This window comes from Urocampus carinirostris, chromosome 20 (genome assembly GCF_059441175.1).
Source record: "Urocampus carinirostris isolate Australia breed hairy pipefish chromosome 20, RoL_Ucar_1.0, whole genome shotgun sequence".
NCBI classification, from domain to species: domain Eukaryota; kingdom Metazoa; phylum Chordata; class Actinopteri; order Syngnathiformes; family Syngnathidae; genus Urocampus; species Urocampus carinirostris.
Window position 1 is genome coordinate 24,741,213 of NC_142368.1, and position 20,903 is coordinate 24,762,115.

Genomic DNA, 20,903 nt, shown 5'->3' on the forward strand with positions numbered 1-20,903 from the left:
ACACAAATGTTCATACAGCATTCACGCTTGGCCCGCTGCTGGGATTTATGGGTCACATTTTGTGGCCACACACACCTTTCAACTTCCTGAGACTTATTTGGACAGCACAGTATCATATTAGTGTAGTATGACTTGCCGTCAATGTCATAAAATATCTTAGACTTTAGTCCAGGAAGAGTCAATCCAAACAGTTTGCTTAGTATGCGTTTTCTGAGTTTTGTGTCTACAGAAGCTTTGGTATGTCCCTTCTTGGTAATCTCAGTAAAACTCTATGTAAAAAAATAAAAATAAAAAATGCCAGGCGTTACAATTTTGGTAGTCACAGTCCAGACTGCTAGAGATATTTCTGTCCTCGAATACACCCTATTATAAAGATAACTATTTACAATCTGACATGACTCAGGTCACTATCTAAAACTGACAGGTCACCAACCTTTGTGTTTCAGCGTTTGAGAAACCTGCCTTGAAGATGTGTCATTCAGTACATTTGAATAGGATATTGTACTGAAACAATCTCATATGATTTAAGCAAAGCAAATGACAACGGGGTCCACTGGAACTCTTGTCCGACTTGCAACTGAACGAGTGCCCCAGGCCTGATAGTCTACCCCACTTCCTCTGTATTAGCGCAGGTCGCTCAATTAGGCTTTTTAATTACTGATTGTGTGTTTCTGCGCATTTGTGGTTTCGAGCCAGGGAGAAATGAAAGTGGGTGAGATGTTATGCTGCATTTTCAATCAGGAAACGCAGATAAACGTGCAAATTGTTTTCAACCCACTTCCTATTTGTACCCCCTTTATTCTGATGAAGGGTAGTCCCAGGTGGCTTGTTGCAATGTGCCCTTAAGCTTCTTGAGGCACTTAACATAAATGAGCTCAGCCTGTCAAAAGAACCTTCCAGTGCAGCTCACTGTTACTTGTGGAGTTTGTTATTAACAATCTTTCTGGACACAAGTTGACTTTAGGTGGTTCTGGCCACCAGACCTCAAACTCATAAAAAAAAAAAAATCATCCCCATTAGCATTTTACTGATGAAATTGTCGGTCATGTTTGTGTCTTTGTTCGCACTGAAACGAAGAGGAAAGGAGCTGATGATTTATGTGGGTTGGAATGTTTTATATTATTCACGGGTGTTGAGGCGTTCTCGTGCACCTAAAGTGCATGTGTGTTGTGCGTGATGAATTTGCCGCAGGCATCTGAAAACAATAATGTGGATGTCCACAAAGTAGAGTGGTGGCCTACTTAACCTTCATCAATATATCAGTGACACTCACGAACACACAATGTGACCATGCCTTTACATTGATCTGAATCTGAGAAGGTCTTTGAGTCGATATCAATTGAGCTGCCAGGCCTGCGTTCAAATGGCTTCACATGAGGCCATCATCATTCCTTCAGAATAGGGCACGGGTAATTAATCTATCAAGATTTGCTTGAATCGTGAAATTTAAAGTAGGAATTAATGAGTTTTTTTCTAAAGAAGTCGAAATCGGTGCTGCTTATTAGATAATTGCAAAATTCAAGCTATAGAAGGACTTTTTTTGCACAAATTCTGACTGTTACGTTTGCTATAAAACTGATTTAAAACTGGTTGTTATTTTTTTAACGTCTTTCTTGAAAGTATTTTTTAATGATTAAATCTTTCTTTGAACAAATGTTTATCGGGTGGAGTTTACTGTTTAGGAATTGACTGACTAATAAAATTGAGATTTTAGTTATTTTGCCCAGGTCTACTTAGGGGGTTTTTAACATTGACTTTTTCTTGGGTTCAGCTCGTACTTTTGTCCGACTCTGTGCTGACATCAGCACAACAGGGAGGTGTGTCTGAACATTGTCCGGCGTGTCCGGCTTCAGGATGAAATAGCACGTTGCCAGGGACACAAACGGGTAGCTGGCGACCAATCCGCTGTCCACACAAAACCAACCCGGCGCTAAGAGACGAGAGTAGAAACAAATACGGCCTCTTGTAAAACAAATGCTGACACTTTTATCGGCGACCGAGTTGTAAAAGTTGCCCTGCTGAGTTAGCTGTTAGTGTTTAACGCGACTACCAGTCTGGCCTGCTTTTCGCTCGCTCTTCAAAATTGTATGAATTTGTGGCCACCTGACACAAATTCCAATGTCAGATGAAACCGATAACTGACCTATGCTAACAATGTTGTTATGTTCTAATAAAATATATGAAAGTCCAATGCATGGCTGCAACCAAGCAGAAGTAAGAAATGTGCATTTTAACAAATGCATTGGAAGTACTGTCTAGTCTGCTTGATATGGCCACCAGGGCTGTAGCATAATCTGTTAATGCAGAAACATACATTATGTCATAATTATGAGTACACCCCTCACCTTCCTGCAGATATGTCATAATGTTTAATTGAACAACATTAAAGGAACATCACTTTGACACAATGAAAGGTAGTCTTTGTAAAGCTTATGTTGCAGTGTAAATATATTTTCCCCTTTAAAAAAATAAAAATATAGCCTTTAGTAGCTTAATCCCTGGTAACAAAAGTAGGGCACCCTCAAGTAAAAGTTCCTGATGTTCAATATTTTGTGTGGCCACCATGATTTTGCTGAAGCACGTTATTCCTCCTGGCAATGGATTTCACCAGAGCTTCACAAATTGCCACTGCAATGCTCTTCCACTCGTCCATGACAACATGACAGAGCTGGGGGGATATTTAAGATCTTGTACTTTTCTACCTTCCACTTGAGGATGCCTCAAAGATGGTCTATTGGATTTAGATTTGTAGACATGCTTGGCCAGTCCATCCCCCTTACCCTTAGCCCCTTTAGAAAAGCCTTGGCCATCTTAGAGGTGTATTTGGGGTCAGTGTCAGGCTGGAAACTTTTCCTCCGACCCAGATTCTGGTGGGAGAGGATCATGCCTTGCTCAAATATTTCCCAGTACATGCTGTTTTTCTCAATGAAACGTCACTACCCAACTCCAGTTGGACTCATGCAGTCCCAAACAGTTGTATTACTGACACCCTGCTTGACTTGACATTTTATATACATATATTAGGGCGGCACAGCCGCTGGGTAGTTAACCCGCTGCTCCGCGGTGCAGAAGTTCAGGGTTGAAGTCAGGCTACCGCAGCCTACCCGAGTGGAGTTTGCATGTTCTCCCAGTGCCTCATGGGTTTCCTCCGTGAAGTCCGGTTTCCTCCCACATTCCAAAAACATGCTGGTTGATTGGCCGGTCAAATTGTCCCTAGGTGTGATTTAGCAAGTGTATTGTATGTGCCCTGACTGGCTGGCAACCAGCTCAGGGTGTCCCCTGGCCACTGCACACCCGCGACCCCTACTGAGGATAAGCAGTGCAGACAATGGATGGTTTTATATATATATATATATATATATATATATATATATATATATATATATTTCATAAACAAATACGTGTAATCAGTCATTGAAATACTTCAAGCCACATACCATTAAAAAGCCTAAACTCCTGGGCTTCAAGATATGACCATTTCAAAATACTCATCATGAAATGAAATGATCTGCATTTATATAGTGCTTTTCAAGTCAATGACTTCCCAAAGCGCTTTACAATGTGCTCCACATTTCCCAATAGCGGCCTTGTATTGCAGCCATGTAAGACGCTAACCTGCTTTTGGGGGTATTAGGGGTTCAGTGTCTTACCTAAGGACACTTCGACATGTAACACGGAGGAGGCGGGATTCGAACTGGGATCCTTTGATCCCAAGACGAGCGCTCTACCTCCTGAGCTACTGCCGCCCCCACATCAGAAAAACATACCCATCTGTCTGAAACAAGATGTCTGAAACCTAGAAAGCTGGCGTAACTCACCAGACAGACAACCCATAGAATCCAACCTTGTAAAATATTAACTCTAAAACACACGTTAATGCAGACGGATAAATAGGAATCCACCTTAAACATTTCCGCTTCATTAGACGCTGCTTCTTGTAATACAATCGTTTTGCCACATTACCGTATTTTCCACACTATAAAGCGCACCTAAAAGTTTAAATTTTTTTCAAAAGCTGACCATGCGCCTTATAATACAGTGCGCCTTATATATGGCTCAATAATAAATCGCAAGGTCTCGCAACTTACGTAACAGCCGCCGACTCGATTTTCCCCCGAATGTGGAGTAGTCCGCGGTGTATGCTGGGATTTATATACCGGCGTTTCATTGGCTAACCAATGCGTCAATCATCATTTGAATCGATCTCTATTGGCTAAAGTTATTTGGAGCCTCGAAGTGGCTAGAGGGCCGAAACAAACCCTGCAATTGGCTGAAAAAGATGTGTCAATTATCAGTCAAATCGATCGCTATTGGCTGGAGTTATTCGGAGCCTCGGATTGGCTAGAGGGCCAAAACAAACCCTGCAATTGGCCGAAAAAGATGTGTCAATCATCCGTTAAATCGATCGCTGTTGGCTGAAGTTATTCAAAGCCTCGGATTGGCTAGGGGGCCAAAACAAACCGTGCAATTGGCCGAAAAAGATAACTGAATAGCAAGCTTGCTAAACTACGCCATAAAGAAACATGTTTCATTAGTCTGTATTTGTAAACATTTTACTCTCCTGGATTTACAACACTCACGGTTGTAAGAAGACCATAATTGCGTATCATTATTGAATGTGAGAACTTAGGTGAGCTATGCGGCTTTATATTTTCCCGGTATCTTGTTTTAGAACGATCTTGATGTTGCTGTGATGAGTTGAGTGAATTAAACTCTATTCCAAGTGTTTATTGTCATATGCACAGTAAAGTTGCGAGCAAAAAAGAAAATAGAAACTAAGGAATGGTTGGCATTTCTTGAATCCCAAGACTTTAACCTTCCGAATGATATTTGAAATGATGCATTTGAGTGACATCGTACGGACACCGCATCCGCACGTGTCTGAGACACGTATTTGCTCCTTTGCAAGCTTTGGAATGTTAAGGGGGTAATCAGTTTGACTGAATCATCTGACTGTTTTGTTGACGTTCCCATTGTAGCGCCTTATAATCCGGTGCGCCTTATCTATGGAAGATATAGAACCAAAAACTATTTTTTGGGGGTGCGCCCTATAGTGCGGAAAATACGGTATTTCAAATAAACAGACTCATAAAATTATTCCCTTTTCATTGACACCTTTTCTATGATGAGCGTCTGTTCATTCTAGTTTTATTAATGCACAAAGCGTTAAGTCACATTAAACTTGCGTATCCTCAACACATATATTTCAAGTGTCTCACTCTTACCTTTACAGGTGGGGCACCCCTAGCGGCTTTTGGAAAAAATGCGTAAATTGGCTGCATAAGCTGCAGGGTTGAAAGTATTGGAAAAAAGTCGTGGCCTATAGTCCAAACGGTATATATTCTTGTATTAACTAGCTGAATTGATTGAAAACTCAAAATTGTGTCGATGTGTGACTGATTTTTTTTTCTCTATTGAAAACGTCTGGTTCACGTGAATTGATTTTATTTTCTGGCTCTATTTTTAAAGTCTAAACAAACTGCATATCACATGACCTTGTAAACATTTTGGATGAAATTATAGAACATCACGTAGCTTACAATAAGGACGTTTCAAATTTCTAAGCAGAAAAGACTGCCAACTCCTTTTAGAGCCTTTGTGGCGCCTCACCTTGCTTTGTCCATCCACACTCCCACCGGTCTTGTCTCGTCTCTCTCCCACCTGTCTCGCTTTCTTCCTACCCTCCCTCTCGTTTTGCCTTTGAAGCTTTTATCTTTCTATTTCTGTTTTGCATGGCTGCCCTGAAAAAAACTGCCATGTCCACATCAAACGGAGAATCTTTCTCTTTCGGTGTTGGTTCTACTCTTTAAACAATCTGTTGCAACACAACCAGGTTTAAAATATTGTTGTGGCAGACATTCTTTATCCTCACATAAGATTCAAATTATGAAATGAAATGACCTGCATTTATATAGCGCTTTTCAAGTCAATGACTTCCCAAAGCGCTTTACAATGTGCTCCACATTTCCCAATAGCGGCCTTGCAGCCATGTAAGGTGCTAACCTGCTTATTGGGGGTATTAGGGGTTCAGTGTCTTACCCAAGGACACTTCGACATGTAACACGGATGAGCCGGGATTCGAACTGGGATCCCTTGATAATTTTTACTACTAGAATAAAAGTCTGTTTTATGTAGGGGGTTGTGTGAATTCACATTTGTTTTGGGGATCTAGAAAACATCTGGGTGTGAAAATTGTGGCTGTGGGCTTGTGTCTGACACGCAAGCAGAGTTGGAAAGCTCCACTGACAGAATGGTACGACCGAAGACCCGACAGGCAGAAGGTCTGAGCGCTTACACAGCAGGAGAGTTTTTGGGTGTCAGCAAAAGGTCAAGCGAGGAGACGACGGTGGACGGGACTTGGGCAGGGTTGTCATTTGCAGCTCGTTTTTGCATGTTCAAATCATTATCGACGGGTTGTTGACTCAGCCTCCATCACTTGGTGGTCTTTGTGTGTCTGACGAGCTTGGGTGAGAGTGGCTGTTTATTCAGGAGTCGGGACAACTTTCACCCACCTGGTGCTTTTTTGGATGAGCCCACAACCTGACTCGAGTGTTTTCTCACGGGCCAAGCTGTCGTTCTGTCAATTCTTCTGCTTCACTAGCACTGTTAGGAAGCAGTTAACAGCAACAGTTTGGCAGGTCGTATACAATTGTTCCTCAAGAGAATTCAAGCTGTTTAATTGCATTTTCAGCTGAAGTTTACAGTGAAAAACTAAGCCAATCACATTTGCTATATTAACACCTATGCAGTGTAACCTTTCCGTCGCCTGGTTTGATGCTAATTTGCTTTTGGGTTTTGTTCTTTTCATTGGGAAGTGTGGGTCCATATTTGATTTAATTTATCGGTTTTGATGGTGGAGGAAATTAAAATATAAAACAAAGAGAGGCACTAAGTGAGCATATCAGTATCAAACATTACCAGCATTGGTTATACAAGCTGATTCACAGTCAATCAGCCTACAGTTGGCTCAGCAAAAGCTGCTTCTTTGACGATGGATTATTCATCATAGTGGAGCAAGGCGATCAGGTTCCTCACGCACCCTCCCCCCTGACATTTTGAGGCTTAGCTTTCATTCACTGTGTATCAATAGAAGATGGTCATGGGTCTTAATGCTGGACCTTCTGAATAATAGATGAGTATTTTTCTGCACCAAATGGTGCACGTGAGACAAGAAGCTTAAGCTTCATTTTATAGTTACAAACTGTATTAGGGCAGAACTAGAACAAGTCTTGTTGATTGTTCTTGTGTTGGGCAATTTACTAAACATAAATGGCTCCATGAATCAAGCTGGGAGATTACCTCATGTTTTATTTCTCCCTACACACCCAAATAGGTTATTTAAGAGCAGAACGGCAACAGAATGTTTCATGATGTGGACATTTGTAGGTATATGTGCCTGAAATAGACAATCCACAAATAAAGCAAAAAGGTCTATCTGTGGTGGGAATCCGAGATCCGAAAAGAAATACATCCCATGCAATTTAGGTTAAGAAAAGAGAAAGGTGGAAGCATGGATTGGGAAACTCCAGATGAAGTTGGGGTAAAAACATTACTTATGAGGAGACATTTTTTGGTTCAATATGACTTTTGTAAATCCTCAATAATCATCAACTGCTGCTGGTCCCACCTTATTAAGTGCAATAATCATGCTCAACACTTGGATGCTAAAGAATGCGGAACAGCAACTGTCCGACCAACAATTTGCAAGGCGAGCAAGTCGCCCACAAAGGAAATACTAAAATGGATTTACTAGGAGCTGACCTTTTTAATTGGGATAATCTCGGTAATATGCAAATGTTTGCACCGGCACGTGACACCATTTGAGTTGTTGGATGAATGGACAAATGCATGTAATCCAGGAACCGTCCCACTTTTGTGGGGGCTTTTAAAAGATGTAATGTGGTTTATCTGTCTGTGTTTCTGTGTGTTTGGGTGTCAGAGTGCTAGCAAACAATAGGCTGTGTAATGACTGATCCCAATACTGTACACGTGTCCTGCGCTTTGAGCCAAGCCAAGCACTTGCCAGCCAAGCAGAACACACGCCACAGGATTTGTTGGAACTCTGCATGCCAGGCGTGACCAAAATCTATGAATTGATGACTCGGCATGCTATCAATATGGTCACGGTCACACACCAAGGCTCTGTTGTCAAAGTGTTCCTGAAACATTTCCGTTTTGGTCAGTAGATTTTTACTGTTGCTAATGTTATGCAAGTGTCAAATAGGTGAGCTGTTGTCATTTCTGCGCATAAAAACACAGTAGCACTACAAGTCAGAACAACAGACTAGAAAATATTTTTATATTTTTAGAAATATTGACTTAATAGTTTGTGCCACCTTGATGCTAAGCCTCACCTCTTAAAGGATTAAAGTTGTATGCCGACACATTTATTTTCAATTCACTTTCTGTATAGTGGCTTACAGAGTTTAAATGGACCACACAGTGGGCCACCGAAATAAAGCATCCCTTACAATGTCTTCACTCTGCAATGGCGAATAAGATGTTTATTCAGCCCTTATTTTTGCCATTTTCTGCAAAATATGACTACACAAATACAAATATATTGTGTGTCCCAAAATTGATCAAATTCCAACTTTACAGTGTTCATGCATATTACTTTTTATGACTAAAATGTCTACAATTGGTCAACTTCATTTAAAATGCTTGTCAGTTTGCAAAGATGCCAATGTGCTACTGGCTGAACTACTTGCTCAGTTTCTCTCTCTTTGTTCAGTTCAATCCAGTGTGCATCTTTAAGACTTTGCAAGTCGGCGCTACAATACCCAAAGCTTGCAGTGTTGCTAAAGGAAGAATAAAAAAACATGATAACCCTGGAAACAAAGCTTGCGATCATTAAGATATACAAAGAAGCACCCTATTCATGTTGCATAGCTGTAATCAAATGACGATCGGAACGATTATTAGACAATTAAAGCAAAGAAATCTTACAAGTAGGTGACAATCCTTGCAAGTGTAAGTTTAAAATCTGTTTCATTTTTATTCGGCTGTCTACCCCCCTCTGCATTCACCCGCTACTCCACTAGACCAGCTCAAGTAACGTCACATCAAATCCAAACAAAATTCCCCTTTTCCTTTAAGTGTACATTTATTTATAATTCAGTACCTATTATACACTATTTTGTTATGTCAATGTTTTAATCTACGGTATCGAGGGTTAGGAGGGCATTCACTAATTACTATAGGTTGCCATCTCCCGCTTCACAGCAATTTTACTTTGCGATCACCAGCTTAGAATGTATTTATGTCGTATAGCAGGGGTCTACTATAACTATAAAAAATATGTTGTAATTCCATTGATAAATATACCTTAAGTATTTGTACACGTTTTAACAGGGATGATGCATATGGGCTGTAGAACAGCTTTTAAGACTTTGAGGATAGTAGTGTTCGTAAAACATGTATTTTTTTCTTTAAATCAATCTTCACCAATGCAACTTCCAGTATTGGGTTGCATACATTATTTGTGCTCCTGATCTGGTGCAATCGACTACAAGTCTGCACCAAAAGGTGGAATAACTTGTTTTCAAATGGTGTTAGAATATTTCAAAGATCCTCTCACTTTCTTGTTAAAAACTCAATATTTGGAACAACATGCCTTTAGAGTGTTTCAAATGTCCCTCACCCAATTGCTGTTGAGAAATAATTGGACCAAAATGCTCACAAATAAGAATTTAGAGACCTATTACAAGGTGGGAAAAAAATATTTTTTTGTTTCCCAAAGGGACGATTGAGGGTCACAACCTGAAGGATCACTCACACTCCCATTCCCATTCAAGCTCTTGTTGCTCTAGCCCAGCCCCCCACACCCTCCACCAGACAACAGTATCCCACCATTTATCTTGTAAAGAATAATGCGGGCAATAAGAGGGGCTGCAGAGGTGCGCATTGTGTAATCAGCGTCAAATTCTCTTTTCCCCCGTAAAAAGGCTCAAAACCCCACCTCCCTATCTTTCTCACTGTCTCCTCTTTCTATGTTTCTTCGGTTATTTGGAGTGGACAAAATGCAAACGAAATTCGCCTCAATCAAGGGAAAAGCCGACCCAGCTCCTTGGTAACCAAAGCAGGAGCATAACGCGGGGGCCGCTCTCATGCCCCTCCCACCGCCACCGTATTTGTGTGCGTGTCCCAGCGGGCCGCCTCGAGGCGGGGTGATATGGGCGAGGGTGGGGGAGCCAGAAAGAAAGTGAGAGAAGGTAGTCTGATTGCACAGTGATCGCGGGCATCGACGGACCATGTGAGCTTGTGAGCTTACGTTTTTTTTTTTTTTTTTGATCCAGCCTGAAAGTAGATGCAAGGATGGTTTTTATTGGGACCTCGCTCAAATCCGTCATAAAATACTTCAAAAGGAAAGGTAGCAACACATTTTTTAGCTATAGACTTATTTTTGTTATGTTTTACTTTTAATGTTTTGTAACATTTCTGCTAATGTCATGTCTTAATTCTTGCAACAGTGAGTGTGTGTGTAAATGTGATTTTTTTTTTTAACTTTCTGAGAATGCAGGATCTAAAATGAGGATACAATTTGGTATTGCTTCTGATACCAGCATACCTTTGGGAATCATTTTATCCCTTAAATTCAACTGTAAACCTTTTAATGGGGGACAAAAAATAAGTACGCCTATTAATCCAATAACACAAAAGAATGGAACGATGGTCACATGTAGCCACACTGTAACATTCCCATCTGACAACACTTTTCAGAAATGTGCTTACTAGAGCTGTATGATTATTTGTTTGACTGAGATCAATTAAATAGGCTATGTTTTATAATTAACCAGGTTTTTATTAATTACATTTCAACATATTGTTCATAGTTACAGTAGACCCATGGGAAACAGCATGAGGTGGGGAACGCAAAGAGAATTTCAAGAAATTAAAATAAATTGAGGAACATTATTCTTCCATGACAATTTTTATTTTTTTGTAATATTTTAACTGTATTAAAAGACCAACAGATTAAAATGATAATAACATGTGGTTGTTTCATTTATTTTTCAACAGAAATAACGTTTTTTTTTTCCGTTTGTTTTTTTTCCAAAATATAAACATCTGTATATAATGGAATATTTATCAAGGACGTGAGGAAAAAAACGTTTGCTATAGTAAAACTTGATTTTGGGAGGCTGGGAACGGATCAATTGGTTATTAGTTATTTCCTTATGGGGAGAGTTTGTTCGAGATGAAATCTAAATTTGACCTTGATCCAGAACTAATTAATCTTATATGTATAGTCACTGTGTTTTGATATTTTTGAGTATTTTTTCAAATTGGAAAACTACAAAAATGACACTCATTTTGTCAATGTCTTCAAATAATAAAATAAATTTACATAGGTAACTTGTTTGCATGTGCACACATTTTAAATTCTATAATACAAACTTATATATGAATATAGTCATTGAAGTACTATTATTTTGGACTAATTAGTTCACATAATAAACCTTCCTGTATGGAGTTTGCATGTTCTCCCCCTGCTCGAGTGGGTTTCCTCCGGGCACTCCGGTTTCCTCCCACATTCCAAAAACATGCATGTCAGGTTATTTGGCCGGTCCAAATTGTCCCTAGGTGTGAATGAGCGAGTGAGTTGTCTGTCTCTTTGTGCCCTGCGACTGGCTGGCAACCAGTTCAGGGTGTCTCCTGCCTACTGCCCGAAGACAGCTGGGATAGGCTCCAGCACCCCCGCGACCCTACTGAGGATAAGCGGGGCGGATAATGGATGGATAGTTCACAAAACTGCAAGTAAAAGCAGTATTATTTAATTTTGAAAGCATACATGAATACCAATGCTGAATACTGAATGCAATTTGTAAGATTTTAAAGCATATGTACAATAATATATTAAATATATGTATAATTTAACCATTATTTAGTGCAGCCCTTCATACGAGAACTTTTTGTCCACTTGAACGTGCAAGACAAGACTGAGCATCCTTAATCGGACAATTGCTGACTTAGGTAGCACGTGCGGATGCGAAAGCAAGATCCCTTTTATCCAGGACTTATTTTTAGTCGCCTATGCCATCTTGTCGATGATTAGCTCACATGCCGACCTGGCCTGCACTTTGGTCAGCACCAGCTTGTTAATGCCTTACTTTGCTTGCTTAAACCAGCACAGTGGGAGGGATGAACTTTAAATATGAGCTGTCAGTGTGGTGCTGCGTTCAAGTGCATTTTATGTGTTATGCTGAGCGAATCCTCTTGTTCATGTTTTCGTTTTTTCTTGTTTCTTGTTTTCTTCTTGGGTGTTTGCAGACGATTGATGAAAGGCTTTTTCCCCCCTTCCAAATCCTCCTTTTGGTGTCTCGGTCATCCAGATACAATACAAGCGTTGTGTTGACGTCCTCACCTGAGTGTGCTTACTCCACCAGGGGGGCAGGAGAGGATTTAATTTAGCCTACCTGTGGCACAACTCTGATTTGTTTGTCCCCAATTGATGGAAGTGCTTCCTTCTTCATTGTTTTGTTGTCAATTTGCGCCAGAACTGGTTTTGATCACTCTAACTGAAAAACAACAGTCAATTTTCTTGCTTGCTCTCAAAACTGCAATCACGAGATTATTGCAGAAAAAAAGCCCTGCAGCGATGCAAACATTTTTCACAGAATAAGTTTATTTTTAAACTAAGAATACAATCAAGAAATTGGTTCTGCATTTCAAAAAGGGTCTAGATGCTTTTGGCAGTGGTTGGTCAGTATTTTTCCACGTTTTAAACTAATAATTGCATGTGCATTAAAGTAAGCAGGACTCAATGCAGTAAATTCTAAAATTAATGGTAAATGTTCTGCATTTATATAACGCTTTTCAAGTCACTGATTTTCTTTACCAAACCCCCCCAAAAAATCAGCTTTTATTATTTTTTTCAAAATACGTATCTGATTATTGATTACATTCATTCATTCATTATCTGCACCGTTTCTCCTCAGTAGGGTCGTGGAGGTGCTGGAGCCCATCCCAGCTATCTTTGGGCAGTGGGCAGGGGACACCCTGAACAGGTTGCCAGCCAGTCACAGGGCACACAGATACAGACAACTCACTCGCTCATTCACAACTAGGGACAATTTGGACCGGCCAATTAACCTGACATGCATGTTTTTGGAATGAGGGGGGAAACCGGAGTGCCCGGAGGAAACCCACGCAAGCACACAGAGAACATGCGAAATCCACACAGGAAGGTTCGATCTCATGACCTCAGAACTGTGCTGCACACGCGCTAATCAATGTGCTGCCATGCTGCCCATTTTTCGATTACAATTTGGGAAAAATTGTCTCATCTCATCTCATTAGCTGCACCGCTTATCCTCAGTAGGGTCGCGGGGGTGCTGGAGCCCATCCTAGCAATCATCGGGCAGTGGGCAGGGGACACCCTGAACTGGTTGCCAGCCAATCGCAGGGCACACAGGGACAGACAACTCGCTCGCTCATTCACACCTAGGGACAATTTGGACCAGCCAATCCACCTGAAATGCATGTCTTTGGAATGTGGGAGGAAACTGGAGTGCCCGGAGGAAACCCATGCAAGCACGGGGAGAACATACAAACTCCGCACAGGAAGTCCGGTATCCGTTAGTGTAGTAAATCCAGGAGAGTAAAATATTTACAAATACAGTACAGAATAGTAAAATACTGTTTCCTCTATGCCGTAGTTCGACCTAACATTCTATTCACATTCATCTTTTTCGGCCAATTGCAGGCTTTGTTTTGCCCCTTTAGCCTATGCAAGCCTGTAAATGATAAAAAGGATCCGCCCCCTTTACCTCCGAATAACTTTAGCCAATAGTGATCGATTCAACTGATGATTGACACATCTTTTTCGGCCAATTGCAGGATTTGTTTTGCCCCTTTAGCCTATGCGAGCCTGTAAATGATAAAAAGGATCCGCCCCCTTTACCTCCGAATTACTTTAGCCAATAGTGATCGATTCAAATGATGATTGACACATTGGTTAGCCAATGAAACGCCGGTATATAAATCCCAGCATACACCGCGGACTTCGCGTTCGGGGGGAAATCTAGTCGGCGGCTGCTTGCATTAGTTGCAAGACTTTGCGACTTAATATTGATCCACATATAAGGCGCACTGTATTATAAGGCGCATGGTCAGCTTTTGAAAAAAATAAAGGCTTTTAGGTGCGCCTTATAGTGCGGAAAATACGGTATTCTATTTCTTTTAATCTTATATTTTTGATACATGTCAATCCCAAGGTGCTACCTGTAATTTTGTTGTAAACAATGCTCACTACTTTATTAACAACAATAAAGGCAATGCTAATGCTAATTTGAAAATATAGTCATTCCAAAATTTGGATAACCACTTTCATTTTGGCTTTCAATTATGATCAAATAAAAAATACAGCCTAAATATGTTTATTTAAAAAACATGTATCTTTTGTGTGTGAATGCGTATTTAAGTTATATGAAATGGAATCAGTGCAGGAGTGAAGCAGAGCTCTGCTTTTTTTGTTACTGATTGCCACAAAAGACCACCAAATTGATACGGTTTTCTAAAATAACGAACTTTATTATACTTACAAGGGTATAATCATTTTAAGTAGAGTTAAAATAGTATCAGTCAACCATTAAGACTGCATGCTAGTTAAAAAATCGGAATTCCAAGAAAATTGCAATGACCCATCACTGGTGAGCTATTTTCAGAAACAATCTGTGAGGGATTCAGGTGTTCCTTGGGGCACCACGTTGATAACTCTTATGTAAGTGGGTACTTTGTAGACTATGGTGGTTATCACTCTAAGAACATTTGTAACTTGATATCAATACTATCATATTTGATACTTATTTTTGACATGGCTTGGGTTAAAAAAAAATATCATTCTAAACATAAGAATATCAGATAAATATATATATTTTATATTGATACCTTGGCAAATTAACTTCATATATAATGGGGCGTCTCAGCATCAATACTTGAGTATTTGCACATACTACCGAATTCCTTAAGCGCTTGGGTCATGAGTGTGTCTTGGGTGGTACAGGCTTTGTGGTGCCAATCCCTCTCCAGGCCAGTTTTTTGGATTCAGGTTTGCTTCCCCACATGAAACAGAAATTACAAGTACCATAAGCAGGATAAGCGTCCTGGTCTACTCAGATGCAGCACCTTCATCATCGAGTTGCCGTTGTTGGTGTTGGAATGCATCTTCATGTCTTCAGAGATGATCACATGTCGTTTAAAAAAAAAAGTAGGATGGCACATTCCTATTTTTCTTAATGTGTTACATTTGAATGGATGTGGATTCTAGTATTGGTGGTGGGCTGGTCTACTTCTCGGTTGACCCCCGGGACTTCAATCGGCGATTAATTTGCTGGTCATGTAGGCCTCCACTTTCAGCCACCTCCTTTAATGTGCTTCCTAACAAATTGACCCATGCGGAGTCGGCCTCCTGGCGGCCTAATTAGCACCTGTAAGAAAGCCGCTCGCCTCCTGGACACATTGGGGGTCCCTCCCTCTTGGTAGTCTACAAGCACACCCGAGTAGTAGTCACACTCGCGGTTTTTCTTAGCTCAGGAAAAGAGGATCACGCCTGGGTTTCTTGAATGGAGCTGATCCTGCAACCAATGAGTCTATTCGGTACGTGTTCGATGTTAACACAGTGGAAGGTTTCTGAGCGCCTTTTGCTTTGTCCCCACAGCCGTGTCCAACCTCGACGAGGAGAGTAAGTGGACGGTCCACTACACCGCGCCGTGGCACCAGCAGGAGAACGTCTTCCTGCCCGGCAGCAGGCCGCCCTGCGTGGAGGACCTCCACCGACAGGCCAAAGTAAACCTCAAGAGCGCCTTGCGAGGTAACCAAGTCACAAATTTTGCCTTAATGTCACACTTATTGAAACAGACAGCGTTTATCATTTATCACCTTCTAGCAAAAAATACATGAATTTCAATATTAACAGGCATTTTTTTTAAAATACCCAGAGGTCAAGAAATGTGCATCTTGCTGCTTGGGAAACCAATAACTTAGTGGATGGTTGGCTAAAAAATGTAAAGAATAATATTGTGGTTTGATTGCTTTATTTCTCCTTTACTTGTATTCTTCCTTGTACTTTTTAGCAGTCGTTTTTGGTTGCATTACACAATACAGCAACATCTTGTGGTAAAATAATACTCATTGTACCTTAAAGAAAGTTGCTTTCTTTTCCCTTCAAAATCTCAGTTTAATGCCGTTATATTTTTTTAATTAATTTTACAATATTATACGTTAAACGATTTCTTCTACTTTCTCATTGGCATTAATTGAAGCATATTTCTCAATTTTTCTGTATTGCTTTCTTCTTGAGACTAATTTGTCAGAAAATTTACACTTTGCAACTTGATTTGGAAATTATTTTTTTTTTACATTTTCTTACATAAGAAACAACGTTACTGATTTATTAAGTTTTTCATCATTATAATATAACCTTGTTCTCATTTATTCCCAAACCTTTTCCTACCATGTTTATTTATTCTTGTATTGGTACATACCTCATTTTCATTGTTAAATGTTATTGTTTATTTAGTTTCATCCATTGATTTTTTTTAACCATCTATTCTGAATATGACTTTGTTTGTAATTCTATATTATATTTATATTATGTAAAATTATATATATGTATATATATAAGTAAATTCCGGACTTTAGAGCGCACCTGATTATAAGTTGCACCCACCACATTTTGGGAGGAAAACCGATTTTATACATACACAAGCCGCACCTGTATATTAGCCGCATGCGCCCACATTGAAAAAACGCAATACAAACACAAAATTGACCCATACCCGATACAGTCTAATAAACACAGCCGGCAAAATGAACGGAAAATGATACCGGTACTTAAGATTTGATGCAGACCTGCAGAGTCCGGGTGCCCGTTGAAAGTAATCCAAGGAAAAAAGTGTATATTTCCAAAGGTAAGGGTGGGAAAAATATATATCCACTATTGTCAGCTGCGTCCACAAACACGTCTCGCGTTTGCCCCGCCCCTTCTTTCTCATTTGCTCGTACAAAACATATCAGAATAAGTTTCTAAAATAAATACATTACAAAAATATACAGTTGCAAATACATATTATACATGGTTACACATATTTACAAAGAAAAACAGTACACCGAGAGAGTTTTCAAAGCTTTAATAATAATTCTGAAACTTTCATCCCAAACCGTGCCTGTGAAGGGTAGCAAAACGCTACTAGCAACACGCTCGCAACACAGTTAACAGCTCTGTTAAAAAAAACATACCGCTTTTGCAGCAAGCACGGTAAACCGTCCTCATCTTCTTCCTTGTAACTAACGTCATCAAAGTCATCTTCCTTTAGTATGGGAAAGAGACTTTGTCATATAGACGTCGTCCCACGCTCCCTTATTCAAACACACGCTAGTATCACGCTCTCAAAGTAAAGTTTGCGTACGGTAGCTCTGTTACCTTCTATTTCGGACTGCTCGATTGCGTGTAGCTTGAAAGTTGCGTCATGTGCCTTTCTTTTTTCAATTAGCATGATGAGGATATGTCTACGCTAATTTAATTTGTGCACAAGCTAAGAAGTTGCAGTCTAAAGCTTACCTTTTGTACTCTAGCGCTGTGGCGGCCGTTAGAAAAATTACATAAATTGGCCGCCCTCACTGAATAAGCCGCAGGGTTGAAAGTTTGGGGAAAAAAAGTAGCGGCTTATAGTCCGGAATTTACAGTATGTTATATTTATTTGTTTTATTATGTTATTTTTAATGAAATAATCGCACAGACTAAATATTAGTATTACAGCACATAACAGTTACCATATTTTCTGGACTATATAACATGCATCAGATTAGATGCGCACCTTCAAAGATAGTCCTTTGTGAAATATTTTAATATATAAGGCCTATGAAATAAAAAGTACTAGAGCTAGGGTTGGATTAAAACAAAGAACGAGACATATTTCATAAAAACATAATATTTCATAGAACATAAATTAAGATTATAAATTCTGGTTTCACCAATGAAATGAAGTGATTCATTTAGAGAGTTACCGCATGTAGTAAAATTTCATTGTGATTAATAACTTTAAATTATATTTACCGGAGTCTGTCCATAAAGTGCACTGTGTTATAAGGCACATTTTCAAATTTGAGGTTTTTAGGTGCGCCTTATAGTCTAGAAAATACAGTATCGATTTCATGGCATTCAAATTGGTTTGATTTAGTTTTGTGTTGTATATTGGCATTTTTACCCCGCACATTTTCGCAATGAACATCCCTACCAATTATTTTTCGGATACTTCGTGGTCAATTTCTAAAAGCAAGCGGACGCTTTCACACTCCCACGCCGCCTGTGGCCTTATTTCTCTGCCTACGTTAGGATGGCAGTTACACAAAAACTGCCAATTTGTCTTGTGTGCCATGCTGGGCTGGTAACACAAACGTGCGAGATCCTTTCTCGTCCAATCGAACGCCGAGCAAACAAACACTACCAATCTTGTGCATGCACAACAGCAGCCTTGCAAAGCCCAAGATAAAAGGATGGGATGATGCTTACATGGCTGACATACACACTTTGTTGGATTCTTTTGAAATACCCACGCGTACCTGAATGCCACCTGCTATCTGGGACAAAGTGAGCCGCCCTTCACCACATCACAAGCGGGGTCACGAGGTGGCACACTACAAAACCTGGGATTTATTTACCAAATGATTTACTAGGGATGTTCAAAATGAGTCCTCATCAAACCTTCATTGATATGGATTAGAGGTCGACCCATTATCAGGTTGGCCAATATTATCGACACTGATATTTGGGAATTGGAAGGGTATCTGTATCAGCATTTTTTTTTTTCATTCGATGAGCCAATTATTAAGTCTCATGCAGCCAAGACTCACTCTCTCTCTCTCTCTCTCTCTCTCTCTCTGTCTCTCTGTCTCTCTGTCTCTCTCTCTCCCTCTCTCTCTCTCGTGCTTTAGAGATTGTGTAAACCGTGTGGTTGACTTGTTTTAGAGAAGTACGTTCTGGTGGAGTGGTAAATTAGCTCTTATCAGAACATTAGTTTGTCATTCAAGTGTGGGTGTTTGTGTTTGACAGAGAACACAAAACGCATGCTAAAGTGGAAGTGATGAGCTGTTATTACAATAGTTCATCAATCTGGCTCTAAAACAGGAGTTCCCAGGGTCAGGAGGGAGCACAGTACAGCTCCTGGAATATGTTTAACAAATTATTTACTAAAGATGTTCAATATCACATTTTCCTGGATAAAAATTAGTCATTATAACCCTTTACCACCGCACACATTTTCACAATGAACATCCTTACCAATCATTTTTCGAATACTTATGGTCTATTCTCAAAAGGAAGATGACTCTTTCACACTCCCTCGCCGCCCTTCCACTTATTGCTCAGCCTATGTAAGGACAGCAGAGAAACAAAAACTGCTTATTTGTCTTATTTGCCATGCTGGGCTGAAAATTTGCAAGCTCCGATGGAATTCTCTTGCACTTTTGTTTGAAGTTACTTTAAGTCATGTTGGTTGTATTGTATTTATTTAGGCTATTGTACAAAGTTTCAGGGAGCTATTTACGAGTTGCTGTTAATCCTAATTTTATTTGCCTGCACTATTAGTTTTGGTTTAAGTAAAAGATTAGTCATTTGTTGAAATATTGTCATTAGTCATGTGTTGAAATATTATTTTTAAGCTTCTACAGCAAATTACTATTTTCTGATGCATTATTTATAACTGAATGGGTTTTGATTGGACTAAAAGAAATCACAATTACTTTTATCAATATTATAGTTACCATTACAATTGTTGCGCAATACATGGCTCAAAACTTGCTGACCTGGTTGACTTATCCATTGATCTGCGCAAGTCCGCTCCTAAAGTAATCACACATGGCTGATTACTGCCTTTATTGGGGGGACAGTATCAGGAAATTCACACCCATGTCCCAGTGTTGCGCTAACACTCGCCAGGTTGTTAGGTGGCTATTTAAAAGGGACATTGTGCGTTATTTAGCGTCTCTTAGTGGTAAAAAAAAAACCCTTCCTTTATTAAATGAAAACAATACTGATACTCACATAATAAGCAAAATTACGTGGACTATCATACAAACATGCATTTTAAAAATTCACAAATTTTGATGAATTAGTCTTTATTTCACGTAACATGAGGCTCACTTAGGGGGATGTAACATCGATGTCTGCCATGTTGCTGCTATGGATACTCCCAAAAACCTTATGAAAGGTCAAAAAAATTGAAAAGAAAAATGGTGCGGTTTTAAAGCACTCATTTTTGGTTGCACATAAAGTACAGCGTCAACTTATGGTCTCAGTGTCCCTTTAATACAGTGGTGGGCAAACTACAGCCTGCGGGCCACATGTGGCCTGTCAGGCTTTTGAATTTGCCCTGCCAAACATAAATGGTAAAAAAACTAGGATAATATTTATAATGATAAAATGAAGTATTACTGATAAAATATTGTTTTGGTGTCACTCTATACCTCATTGTCTCTAAAAATGTATATGGCACTTGAGGCGAACATTCAAATAGCTGGCTACTTGCATTTTTTTAATCATTTATTTATTTTATAATCTAAATATTTATCAAATTTCGTGCATGGGAAAAAAACCTGAGCTAGTTCTATTTCCTTTCAGGTTTTCAATGCATATTATCAAATGCAGTGCTTAAAATAGTGATCTAACATAATACGAGTGTTTCAAAGCCAATTGGATGAAATATAAATATTTACAAACAAATATAAAATTAATTGTAAATATCTGCAAGTATATTTATTTATAGATGCAAATGAGAATAAGTGGATAGCTATTACCAATGTATCAGATCTGGGAATACAGGCAGATTCGAAAAAAATCAAATCGTTATTTTTCCCCTGGCGTTCAAAACGCAATCGAGAGCAAATACACCTATTGGTTAAAA

At 39.6% G+C, this 20,903-nt stretch overlaps 1 protein-coding gene across 6 annotated transcripts in view; it reads left to right on the forward strand.

The window, feature by feature from the left end:
• Positions 1–20,903, forward strand: part of nhsl1b (NHS-like 1b) — an 88,600-nt gene that overhangs the window by 48,497 nt on the left and 19,200 nt on the right. For 5 of the 6 annotated variants that reach the window (XM_088325470.1, XM_088325471.1, XM_088325468.1 and 2 more), the window contains one exon: positions 15,662–15,814. In XM_088325470.1, the coding sequence (XP_088181596.1) occupies positions 15,662–15,814 (153 nt within the window). Of the gene's footprint in view, positions 1–10,236; positions 10,373–15,661; positions 15,815–20,903 lie in introns of those variants that run through there. The other variant, XM_088325472.1, reaches the window with a different exon arrangement.